This window comes from Etheostoma cragini, chromosome 8 (assembly GCF_013103735.1).
Source record: "Etheostoma cragini isolate CJK2018 chromosome 8, CSU_Ecrag_1.0, whole genome shotgun sequence".
NCBI classification, from domain to species: domain Eukaryota; kingdom Metazoa; phylum Chordata; class Actinopteri; order Perciformes; family Percidae; genus Etheostoma; species Etheostoma cragini.
Window position 1 is genome coordinate 26646479 of NC_048414.1, and position 12256 is coordinate 26658734.

The window sequence follows — 12256 nt, forward strand, 5'->3', positions numbered from 1 at the left end:
AGGCTAAATACAGAGATAACTGGGGTTGCTGGTCTGTGCTTATTCATTCTGCTTGCTTTAGCACACACTGCTTCTAGGGCTGGGTGATGTAGAGAAAATCAAATATCACAATGTTCTTGACTAAATACCCATGTCAATATTGCGACGATATTGTATGGTTTGTATTGGTGCTTCAACAAAATATTATTTACACCATGAGATTTATGATAAATATTCTCCAGAAATTATATATAATGACTTAGTGGGTAAAGGTAAATAATAGAACAGCTAAAACAGTCCGGTAAGTTCAGAAAATGACATCACTTTACTGTAATGCAACCTGTAAAACCAGTTAAAGACAACAAATTACGATATTACGACATATCCAAAATCTCATATCGCGATATTGATACATCGAAATATACAGGTCCTAACTAACTACTCCTCACTCCTGCATCTCCTGCCACCCTTCAAAAGTTTGTACACAATCCATCGATTGGAAATTGTTTGCCAGATCAGCTTCAAAAGCTCCACTGACTTTTGTCACATTAGATTGTTTTGTTCACCCGCCTCAGAGTTTAATTATGCTTATAATTACTGGACAAGCAAACACCCTATCACTTTCTTAAACACACACACACACACACACACACACACACACACACACACACACACACACACAGACACAGACAGAGTTGCTGTCATGTTCTCTCTCTCTCTCTCTCTCTCTCTCTCTCTCTCTACAGGCCTGTGGCTTCAGCCACTCATGGTATCTGTCGGTGTTCAGCGTGCTGTGCTGCCTGGGCATCATCCTGTGTCTGTTCACCTCTGTGGCTGTGGAGTGGACCGGCCTCAAAGTGGCCAAGGAGCTCCACCACGACCTGCTCAACAAGATCATCCTGGCCCCCATGAGGTCCGGGGCTCTGTTTGTGTGTGTGTGTGTGTGTGTGTGTGTTGCAGCTCTGCCTTGTGACGTGTGCTCACTAATAGCGTTTGTGTGTGCTGAAACAGATCATTTAAACATGAAAATGCAGTTAAAAGCACCTTTTTACGCCCCATTACTCAAGCTACCATCTGCTTTCTTCACACAAAACCTAGGAGACACCACTTCCATTAGGACGCTTGCATAACACACTTGCATGTACTGTACATACACTCCCTTACGCAGCTGAATAAACAGATGGGTTTCACATGAAATCATTAATTCAACCAGCTGACTGCACAGCATGTCTAAGCAGATTCACGTCGAATATTATTGTGTTATTGTATGTGGAAAGCTCTGAAACATAATAATGGCTAGAAACTAAGGCTTTATTATGATATAAGAAGAACACAATCTTAATCAACAATGAAAATCATTAATTTCTTTGTTCAACTCCATTCTGAGGGTAAGTTATTTATTTTTAAACTATGTTTTTATCCCTCCAGGCTGTTTGAGACGACTCCACTCGGCAGCATCCTCAACAGGTTTTCCACAGACACGAACACAATCGACCAGCACATCCCCACCACCCTGGAGTGCCTCTCCCGCTCCACCTTGCTGTGTGTGTCTGCTCTGGGCGTCATCTGCTACGTGACCCCCGTCTTTCTGATTGCTCTCCTGCCACTGGCCATCACCTGTTACTTCATCCAGAAATACTTCCGGGTGGCCTCCAGGTGAGTCGGATATCACGCACCTGTTGTTCTCTGCATGTTTTCATCAGATGTAATTGGGGCTGTGGCTACCAATGAGGACACTCCCCAGGGCATGTTCAATGTGATGGTCTTTTATGCTCGGAGGAGATTACATACTACAATAACATAACAATAACACAGCATGGGTTTTTAAAGGCTGAGTCTGGTATTGTTTTTTGACACAACACGTTTTTATTTGACTTTTTTTGTTCCAAAAAATAGTAACATTTGAATAAATGAAGAGGTAGTAAGTATTTTTCCACCATAATAATCTATTCCTGGGAATTTGGAGAAGGCTATGAAATGACATTTAGATTATGATATATACTGTATATTTAACCCTTGAGTTGCCTTCCCATCAACCATCATGTTTTGGCTCTTTTTCTGATGTTTTTGCTGTTTTTTTTCCATGCTTGTTAAAAGAATTCATAGACTAATTTTTACGACATTATACAAAAACAATTTCTCCTTTTTTTCAGCGCTTTTTATCTCTTTTTTTGTGATTTCTTCCGAGGCTTTGGTAACTTTTTAAAAATGCCACAAAATTCAATAAAACAACCCAAATTCTGTGAAAGTGATCATTACATTTACCTGAAGAACATTGTATGGCATCCATGTTATTTTTAGGCAATTTGGTTGAAAGAAAGTCAAGTTCCTGATAATAAAAATAAAGGGTAAAATTGGACCTGAGAACAACCCAAGGGTTAAATGAAAATAAAACTGAACAGTTAAATAAAAATAATGTTGGCAAAAATAATTTGAATGAGTAGATTACAGGAAGCAGATTCCCTATAATGCACACATCAAAGGTAAAGTTTTGACAGGATGTGAGATTTGTCCTTTTCTCCCTGTTTTTTTATGGCTTAATTTCCAATAAATAATGAACACATGGTAAAATTAATAAAACCAGAGTTTTGGCGATCGGTCTCATTCAAATGGCTGCACATGACTTTCACTGTCACAGTGAAGCCAGTAAAATCATTTTTCATTTGATTCAACTGTCCTCGGAGCCTGTCCCACTGTCCCCCTGCAGTTATGCTGTCCTTGCCACTCCGACCTTGCGAGCTTTGATATTATTTGAACTTTGCTTCAGTTGATATGTCCCCCTCCACTGTGTCCTCTGTCTTCTGGTCAGGGACCTGCAGCAGTTGGAGGACAGCACCCAGCTCCCTTTACTCTGCCACTTCTCTGAGACAGTGGAAGGTCTCCCCACTATAAGGGCCCTCAGGTAATTATCACTAACAGGTCCAACAGCCTTTTTATTCATTTCTTTTGTGTAGGAGTCAAACCTGTCGCCGCTGCCTTGAGAAATAAACCTCTATATATTGGCCCCGCTCTACCAGGTGAGCCAACCAGGGGCCTCAGGTCAAACTGTCTTAAAGCAACACTGTGGTCCTCCTACAGGTTGTCTCATTGGAACTACAGCCAAAGAGGAAAAGTTGCTTATTGTTGCTTTAAGTCAATGAGCCATGTGTAGTAGACAAACTGTACAACCTTGTTTAAGGGGGATATAAACTCACTTCACTTTGAGCAGAGTGATGCATGTGTCGATTTCAACACTAGACAGCTGTTATCACAATAATCTGCTGAAGGGGATCATTAAACACACACATACACACACACAGATTTTTTATGAGAGGAGTAGATGTACTTTTTTGTTGAAAAATCAGGTCAGGTATTTTTGTCTTCCAACATGTCCAGAGTGTTTCAAAACTGATGTTTTTTTTTAAAATTTTATATTTATTATAATTGTTCCCCAATTTAGAATCAAGTTTTGTGTTCTGCCCTTACTTATATGTAACTATAATAAACTATATTCACAACACATTCTTTTAGGTTTTAGTAATAGAGAATGTATCTGATTAATATATAGAGAAAAACTAAAATCTGTCCAGTGTGTTGTGTATGTTGTGCATATAGTCTTTAGTCTGTATATTGTTGAAATACTTACCTTGGTTCAAAAATCTTAGTTTCAGTGACTAAATTTCCTTTCAAATGATCATGTCCATAACAATTCATTTGAAATCCGAAATTGTGTAATTTGTTTTTATTTCACTTAATGTAATGATAATAATATATACTGTATATCATGTGAATCTATAGTCTAGTATATTTAGTTCATTAGTTGATGTTGTCACTGAGCCATTCACACTGCAACATTAAATCTATTACGAATGTATTTGTATAGCACCAAATCATACAAACACAGTGCAGAGTGCTTTACATAGAAACAAAATGAAATGGCAAAAATGTGCAAATTAACAGAGACATGCAGAACATGCTTGAGTGAAAATAGCACTAACAAGTTGGACTCTCAGAACATAAGAGCACAAATGAGACGTGTCTTTTTCCATCGGCAGGTATGAGCCCAGGTTCAGACAGAGGTTACTGCAGTTCACCGACGCCAACAACATCGCCTCTCTCTTTCTCACAGCAGCCAACCGTTGGCTGGAGGTCCGCATGGTAATGATCTGTCCCCTGCTCAGTGCTTTAACATGCAGATCAGTCCTGTTTAGTGTTTGTCAGACAGCAGCTGGCTCACATTCTTGTTAATGTTGCTGGCTCCCTCTGTTGGGATCTTGAAATACAGAATATTTAGTGGCCTTAATAACATCACATTCTATGTTAATGTGCTGTTTTATCTGTCGACTCATTAAGCAGTGGAGGACCTAAGCTTCAGGTGTTTATGGATTAATGTGCAGTTTGTGCACGGATGCAAAAGATATCAGTAGCAACATGGCTGTTTTTTTTGTGTGTGTTGACAACAATTCAAGTCAATTTTATTTATAGTATCAATTCATAACAAGAGTTATCTTGAGACACTTTACAGATAGAGTAGGTCTAGACCATACTCTATCATTTACAAGGAACCAACAGTTCTAGTATTTCCCAGCAGAGCAAGCAACAGTGTGACAGTGGTGAGGAAAAACTCCCTTTAGGAAGAAACCCGGGACAGACCCAGGCTCTCTGTAGGCGGTGTCTAACGGAGCCGGTTGGGGTTAGAATGAATAGCTGAACAAGCTGAACAAATTTATTATATTTACCTACTAGAATTATTCAGCGATGCGTTATCTCCTTGCTGTAAAGTTGTCATGGTTTCTTTCTGCAGGAGTATATTGGAGCCTGTGTGGTGTTGGTGGCAGCTGTAGCCTCCATCACCAACTCTCTCTACAACCAGCTGTCCACCGGTCTGGTGGGGCTGGGACTGACGTACGCCCTCATGGTGAGACATTGTGTGTAGAAGTTTTATGGCTTGTTTACCTGCACTCTCCAAGACAGGTGGTTATCATGTTTACAATGCAAATTGTGTATATTCTACATGATTACCAAACCTTTCAAAGCTTATATTGTTTCCCCCCAAAGTTGTGTGTTCTGCCTTTACTATGTGTAACTTTATTTTATGCATTTTAAACTATATTCACAACACATTATTTTAGACTAAGACCTTTTGGGATGACTCCCACAAGGAAATTGAAATGCCCAGCATCCGTTTTTAGCAAGAAGAATACAGTATGGAGAGAAAAGAGGACAGTATTAACAGTAATAATAACAATAAAAACCGTTGGCTAGAAAAAGAAATAAAAAAACATTTACCATCAATTAGGATTTTAATAGTAAAAAATACATCTGATTAATATAAATATAAAAATATAAAATCTGGACTAAAATTGTAGTTTAACCATTTCTTGTTTGTTTTTTAAATATTTCATAATGGGAAATAAATCCAACTGAAAATATGTCTCAACAGTGTAAACTGTAATTAATTCAAATAAACTACATAGTAGAAGATGTTTGTGAAACTTGCATCTTTCTCAAAATAGTGTCCAGTGAAAACCGTGTGTCTCCAAATTTGGTGATTCCAACAATTTCAGATAAACTGAAGAATTAATGATGTTCCATAGACAAACATTTTGGATTGTCTGGCAAATGCATTCCAAAGCTAATGAAGTGTATGCCTGTGACATTTACCCATCTTGTGTCTACTCCCCCGCCCCCCTCCCCCTCCTCTCCCGCCCGCATGTATCAGGTGTCCAACTACATGAACTGGATGGTGCGTAACCTGGCCGACATGGAAGTGCAGCTTGGCTCAGTCAAAAGGATCAACGGCCTGCTCAAAACTGAACCAGAGAATTATGAGGGACTGCTCAGTGAGTGCAGCAACACAGTCACAGTTAAATTAAACCTTTCAACAGGTGCACAAAAAAAACCATATCTTATAACATTGTGTCTGATGTTGACATTTACTTCCCAATCATCTTTGTCAACCCAAGGGGTATCATAATGCTCACAAGAAATCTATCTACCCGTATCTTTATCCCACTTTTATCCATACATTAAACATCCTAGTAATCTACCTTACCAGAAGCTTATCTTTCAGCCAGAAGTGTCTTTTTAACATTGAAATACATTAATAATAAATATACATAAATCTCAATTTGGAAAAATTGCAAAAATGTAGATATAACAATTAACTATTAAGAGTTAAAAAAGTTGCAAGGTAAAATCCACTGATGTTTCTGTGTTGCTCTCAGCTGCATCTCAGGTCCCTGACGGCTGGCCCCGAGAGGGAGAGATCAAGATCCAGAACCTGAGTGTTCGATACGACGCAACGCTGAAGCCTGTGCTCAAAAATGTGAATGCACACATCAACCCTAGCCAGAAGGTATCCAAACAGAGGAAACCTGTGCAAACAAAACGCAAATTCCAGACAATATGTTAAATGATGAATGATTAAGGCACGTTTTTGTTTTTTTTAAGGTGGGGATCTGTGGCAGGACAGGCAGCGGCAAATCATCTTTCTCCTTGGCCTTCTTCCGCATGGTGGACATGTTCGAGGGTACAGTAAAACAACATCAATGCTTAAACTTAATCATAGTAATGTGAAATGTAATTCATTTAAAGGTCCCATGACATGGTGCTTTTCAGATGCTTTTATATAGACCTAAGTCCCCTAATACTGTATCTGAAGTCTCTTTTATATAGACCTTAGTGGTCCCCTAATACTGTATCTGAAGGCTCTTTTAAATAGACTTTAGTGGTCCCTAATACTGTATCTGAAGTCTCTTTTATATAGACCTTAGTGGTCCCCTAATACTGTATCTGAAGTCTCTTTTATATAGACTTCAGTGGTCCCCTAATACTGTATCTGAAGTCACTATTATATAGACCTTTCTGGTCCCCTAATACTGTATCTGAAGTCTCTTTTCCGAAATTCAACCTTGGTGCAGAATTACAGCCACTAGAGCCACTGACCAGATCTCCAGCTGTCCTGTCAAAAATAAAAGCTGAAAATGCCCCAAAAATATCTTTAAAAAAGAAAACCTAATAAAGTGAAATTGTCATGCCATGGGACCTTTTTAAAGGACTTTCTCACAAGAAAAAACTGCTCTTTGTAAGGAAGTCTATGTGTGATGTGATTGCGTGGGATTCCTGATCTGTGTTTCTCTCCCAGGGAAGATTGTGATTGATGACATCGACATCTCCAAGCTGCCTCTGCAGACCCTCAGGTCCCGCTTGTCCATTATCCTCCAAGACCCCATCCTGTTCAGCGGCGCCATCCGGTATGATGAGTTTTCACTTCACCATCTGTTTCACCCGCAGGACGACGCGTCACAGAGGTTTAGATTTGGAGATACTGACAATGGAGTTTCAGTAGAAGAGAGAAACCCCTGAACATTTCCAGTAACCGGGCCAGTTGGCAAACTGTGACCCACTTTAATGACACTTATCGGAAGCATGAGTAGAGCTGAGGGTTTGTAGATAAGAGGACATTCCTCTGAAAACTCAGATGGAGAGGTTTATTTTTAGACCTCAGTGGCAGTGACCATAAAAACAGCTTTATCATGTTTGGGGATGAAAGGAACCGGTGAATGCTATTATCCTGTTGTTTGGGATAGTTCCGTCAATTCGATAAAAGTATTTTAGCGTAGAGCAGAGAGCTGGACATTTCTGACAGCTTACATAGTTCCACAAATTGAAAAGATGTGTTGGATCGGTGATACGTGTCAGGTGTGAATGACGCAGTGCGGCTGGAGCTAACTTGTTGACATATTTGTTAATCCTAAGCAACACTACTTCAAAGAGATGGCAACCATAATAAAACGTTATCTTTGTTTCTTTATGTTTAAAGTTAGCGACACATCTATACTTGTGTATGAGCATGCATGTGTGTTTGTGTGTGTGTGTAGGTTCAACCTAGACCCCGAGATGAAGGCTACAGATGAGATGCTCTGGGAAGCTCTGGAGATCGCTCAGCTGAAGCCGGTTGTTAAATCCCTTCCAGGAGGCCTGGGTGAGTAAAAGCCCCGCCTGCGCAGCTGCACAGAGCTCTGTTCGCTTGTTAATACACAGTTCATATCATCACATCATTCATATTGAACATCTTGCGTGTCCAAATAGGACCAACTTCAACACTGCACGTACTTGGGTACCCAGCAATACAACCGCCAAGCGTAAAGTCCATCGCAAGAACGGTTCTCGAGATATGCGAAGGAGACACAAAAAGACTTTAGAGTTAGTCGTGTGTCATCTATTGCACGTTTGTCTACCAAAGATAATTTAATAATGCTTATTGATCCCCAGTGGGGAAATTACAATTTACACTTTGTTAGGAATCACTACACACACAGACCTGAAATACACACACATTCTCAGGACCTAATCATGCCCAAATGGAGAGATGTCAGAGTGAGTTGTCTGCCAGCTGGACCAGTGCCCTTGGGGGGGGGGGGTAACAGTGTCTTGCTCAAGGGCACCTAGAAGTGTCCAGTAGGTAAAGTGGCATTTCTCCAGCTACTAAGTCACACTCCGTACTTTGGTCTGTATGTGGACTTGAACCAGCAATCCTCCGGAGGTACTGCCACCCGAAGATCAGGCTGCTGGATCAACACATGAGCATGGATCTTTGAATTCCCTTTCTGAGCTGTATCCAGTGTGTTACTGCTCGGTCCTGCACCGTTGTACAGGCACGTTGTTCTTAGCTCCCTTCAGGTTGCAGTTCTGACACACTGAACCTGATAGTTGCAGACCGCAGCAGTCTCACCATCAGATCAGATCAGATATTAGCGTTCAGATCAGATAATGTTCCTCTTCAACAGGCGTAGATGATGAATGCTTGGTATGCTGATTCATGGGGCCTCCACTCTGCACGGTGCCTAACTTTAGCTTCTCTTGGTTTGCAGTTTGTCACTTGGCTCTTGTCTAAGTGTCTGTCATCCTCTACTAGACTTCCTTATAAAATGAACCACTCGCTACACTGCTGGAATAATAGACTGCTGCTGCTCATCTCACCTGATGGATTTCTGCTGCTGTGTGTTTGTGTGTGTGTGTTTAATTACATTCGTGGGGTCCAAAAACCGGGAATACAATATACTTGTTGTATTATACAACCTTTAAAAGGCTGTTTGAGGGTTAAGACTTAGTTGTAGGGTCAGGGTTAGAATTAAGTTCTGGTTTGGGATAGGGTAAGGGTTAAGGTTAGGCATTTAGTAGTGATGGTTAGGGTATTGGGCTAGGGAATGCTTTATGTCAATGACAGATCCCCACAAAGATAATGAGACACACTAAGTGTTTGTGTTTGTGTGTGTGTGTGTGTGATGTTTCAACTGAGCTACTCGCTGCATTGATTGGAGCCAATTGTTCACTAAGATATTGATCTATAACCCAAGGGTTAATGGCCAATTCATTTTGCTCTTTAATTAAGTCGAAGTAGCAGCACAGAGTCAATGTAGAGTCTTGTGTTGCAAGAATATAAAGCAGAGCAGTTAAAGTGGAATTAAAAAAGAATTTTTTACTTCATTAAGACAACTGGAGTATAGTTTCTTGAGCATTGTTTTATGACTCGGCCTCATTCCTTAAACAGATGTGAATGGAAAATCCATAACATGCTAATCTGTACAGACGTTTATGGCCATAAACCTTTGCCCTCTTTAGCTAAAATAATAATAATAATAATAATAATAACTCTTATTTATATACTGCCTTTCAAGAAATCCAATGACCCGTTACAGAATGACTGTGGCTCAGCTAAAGGAGGTTGGAGGTTGTAGTGTTTCAGGAGTTTTTTTTTCCAGGGATGTAGCATATATCTGCAGGATAACTGCAGTGGGGGGGGGGGGGGGGGGGGGGGGGGGGGGGGGGGGGGGGGGGGGGGGGGGGGGGGGGGGGGGGGGTTACAGATGAATGGGGCTGCAACACTAAAGGCTCTGTCTCCAAAGGTACAAAGCATGAATGATGTGATGGTTCCCGCCACAGAGTCAGAGAGGGATGTCCGGAGTCTGGAGATGTTTCTTTGCTGTTTCGGTGATGGATTTGATGTCTGATAATAGCATAATGTACCAATAGAATGTCACATTTTACATAAAAAGCAGTCCCTGATCTAAGATTTGTATATGAACATAACTATGTAAACAAATGAATATTTACGTGTTTTTTTTCCCCTTTCAGATGCCATGGTGACGGAGGGAGGAGAGAACTTCAGCCAGGGTCAGAGACAGCTGTTCTGTCTGGCCAGAGCCTTCGTCAGGAAGAGCAGCATCCTCATCATGGACGAAGCCACCGCGTCCATCGACATGGCGACGGTCAGTGTTTCGGGTACCCGAGCAGCGGGAGATGGTAGAAAAATACTCTGAGCCCTAGGGGAGTCAGTGGTCTTACTTAAGACCCTCTCGTGACAAAGAGCGACGTTTCTAGCTCACAATAGCGCAGCTGCACCGGCCTCGAGCAACCGCGGCCGACTGTTCAAACACAAAGACGAGGAACAAGAGGGGTGGAGTTTGCTAAAGGGGTTAACAGTATGACGGAACATGTGACATGTTTTTAATTGGCTCATAAGTTTGGTCTTCCATGTGTACTTTTGGTTCTGTCCTTGATTTTCAGTCAACATGAAAGTATGTCAACTTCCTCTGCCTCTGCCCCCACAGGAGAGCATCCTGCAGAAAGTGGTGATGACTGCTTTTGCTGACCGAACAGTGGTTACTATAGCAGTGAGTATCCCCCCCCCCCGGACACACACACACACACACACACACACACTGTGCCAGGCATTTACAGTAATGCATGCAGCTATCCCATTTCCCCCTGAGAGCGCTGACCTTCGTCCTGCACTGCTGATGCAGATCTTGTGAAGTAATGCAAAGCTACAAACAGCTGCAGCGCGGAAAAGACACTCCGTCCAACGCATTCAGTAGGAGTGTGCTCAAAATTAGAAAAGGTAAGAGAGAAAAGAGGGGGAGGGCAAATCAGATCAAATGCCGGACTATCTGAATAATTTGGCCTGTGGATTCTTAACCCTTGTGTTGTCCTCCCAATAATAAAAAAATAGCCTTTTTTCCAGCTTCTGGCCCTTTTTGTTGAATCTGTTTTAGTTTTGTTGCTTTTTTCAGCGTTTTAGGCGCTTTTTTATATCTTTGTTGCTTTTTTGTGGTTTTGTTTGACTGATTATCACTTGTAATCTTATCAACAGTTTTAATTTGGGCGTTTAAGAAGTAGAAATATGCTATAAAATTGAATGAAACACCCTAAATCCATTGAAAGTAGTTAACTGATCCTTCATTTTACTAGAGAAGAGCATGATCTAGACACTTTTTTTGAAAATGGGTCAAATTTGACCTGAAGACAACAGGAGGGTTAAGATTACTTTATAATAATTGAAAAGAACATCCACAAATGTTAAAATGTCATAACTCTTCACATTAGATATCTTAGATCTTAGAAAAAGGGAGGGCGACCTGTGATGACTTGAAAAGCTACTGTAACCTCTGGTATTTACTGGGGAGGAACATATTCCTGAACTATAAACCTTCTAAGTAACACTTTATAATAATAGTACATGAGTTATCATGAATTCAGTCACATGAACTTTCAGCAATGTAACAGGATTCATAGTATCTCATGACTCAATGCTGGGACAAAACAGTAATGCATCAATTAAGGTATTTTCTGATTTATTAATGATGCCCATGCCTTCTTCATAAAAACCCACCAGTCCCAGCAGTTTACATACATTCTTAAAAAAATGTAAATGTTGTTATCATACTTAACTAAAGATTACTTCTTCATTACATCATCATGTACTGTACGTGGCCCTTCAAATAAAGTGCTGACCTGGTTAATCTTTAACTTAGATAAATAATATATGTTAACGGTGGCACACAATTAATGTTCAAGTTCAAGTTTATTGTCACATGCACCTTAGTACAGAGTACCACGGGCAATGAAATACAATATGCCTTTTGCACTTTCTCAGCACCAGTGAATAGTAACAGTTATAAATAACATAAATACCATTAAAATATTTAAAAACATCCACAATAACCAAGCACAGTAGACGTAGTGACTAAGTGACTAAGTTCAGACCACAGACCTCCTTCCTGCTGTGCCATCATTCAGTAACCTTATTACCTGGGGGGTAAGAACCATCCCTAAAACGTGCTGCTCTGCAAACGTCTCCCTGATGGAAGGTGGGAGAAGAGAGTGTGTGTGCAGGATGACTAGAATCCCACATAATACCTCGGGCCGTCTTAGTACTGTGTTTCCAGTAAATAGGTTGCAGCGGTTCAAGTGGAACGCTTATGGTTTTAGATGCAGTTTTGACCTTTGTCAG

General features: G+C 40.7%; 1 protein-coding gene across 6 annotated transcripts in view; it reads left to right on the plus strand.

The window, feature by feature from the left end:
• The window catches only part of abcc8 (ATP-binding cassette, sub-family C (CFTR/MRP), member 8), an 80487-nt gene that overhangs the window by 50177 nt on the left and 18054 nt on the right, over positions 1-12256 (plus strand). For all 6 annotated transcript variants that reach the window (XM_034879426.1, XM_034879428.1, XM_034879427.1 and 3 more), the window contains 12 exons: positions 726-892; positions 1408-1635; positions 2789-2881; positions 4014-4116; positions 4763-4876; positions 5681-5801; positions 6186-6316; positions 6412-6490; positions 7106-7214; positions 7842-7945; positions 10099-10232; positions 10575-10637. In XM_034879426.1, coding sequence (XP_034735317.1) covers positions 726-892; positions 1408-1635; positions 2789-2881; positions 4014-4116; positions 4763-4876; positions 5681-5801; positions 6186-6316; positions 6412-6490; positions 7106-7214; positions 7842-7945; positions 10099-10232; positions 10575-10637 — 1446 coding nt within the window. The remainder of the gene's footprint in view (positions 1-725; positions 893-1407; positions 1636-2788; positions 2882-4013; positions 4117-4762; positions 4877-5680; positions 5802-6185; positions 6317-6411; positions 6491-7105; positions 7215-7841; positions 7946-10098; positions 10233-10574; positions 10638-12256) is intronic.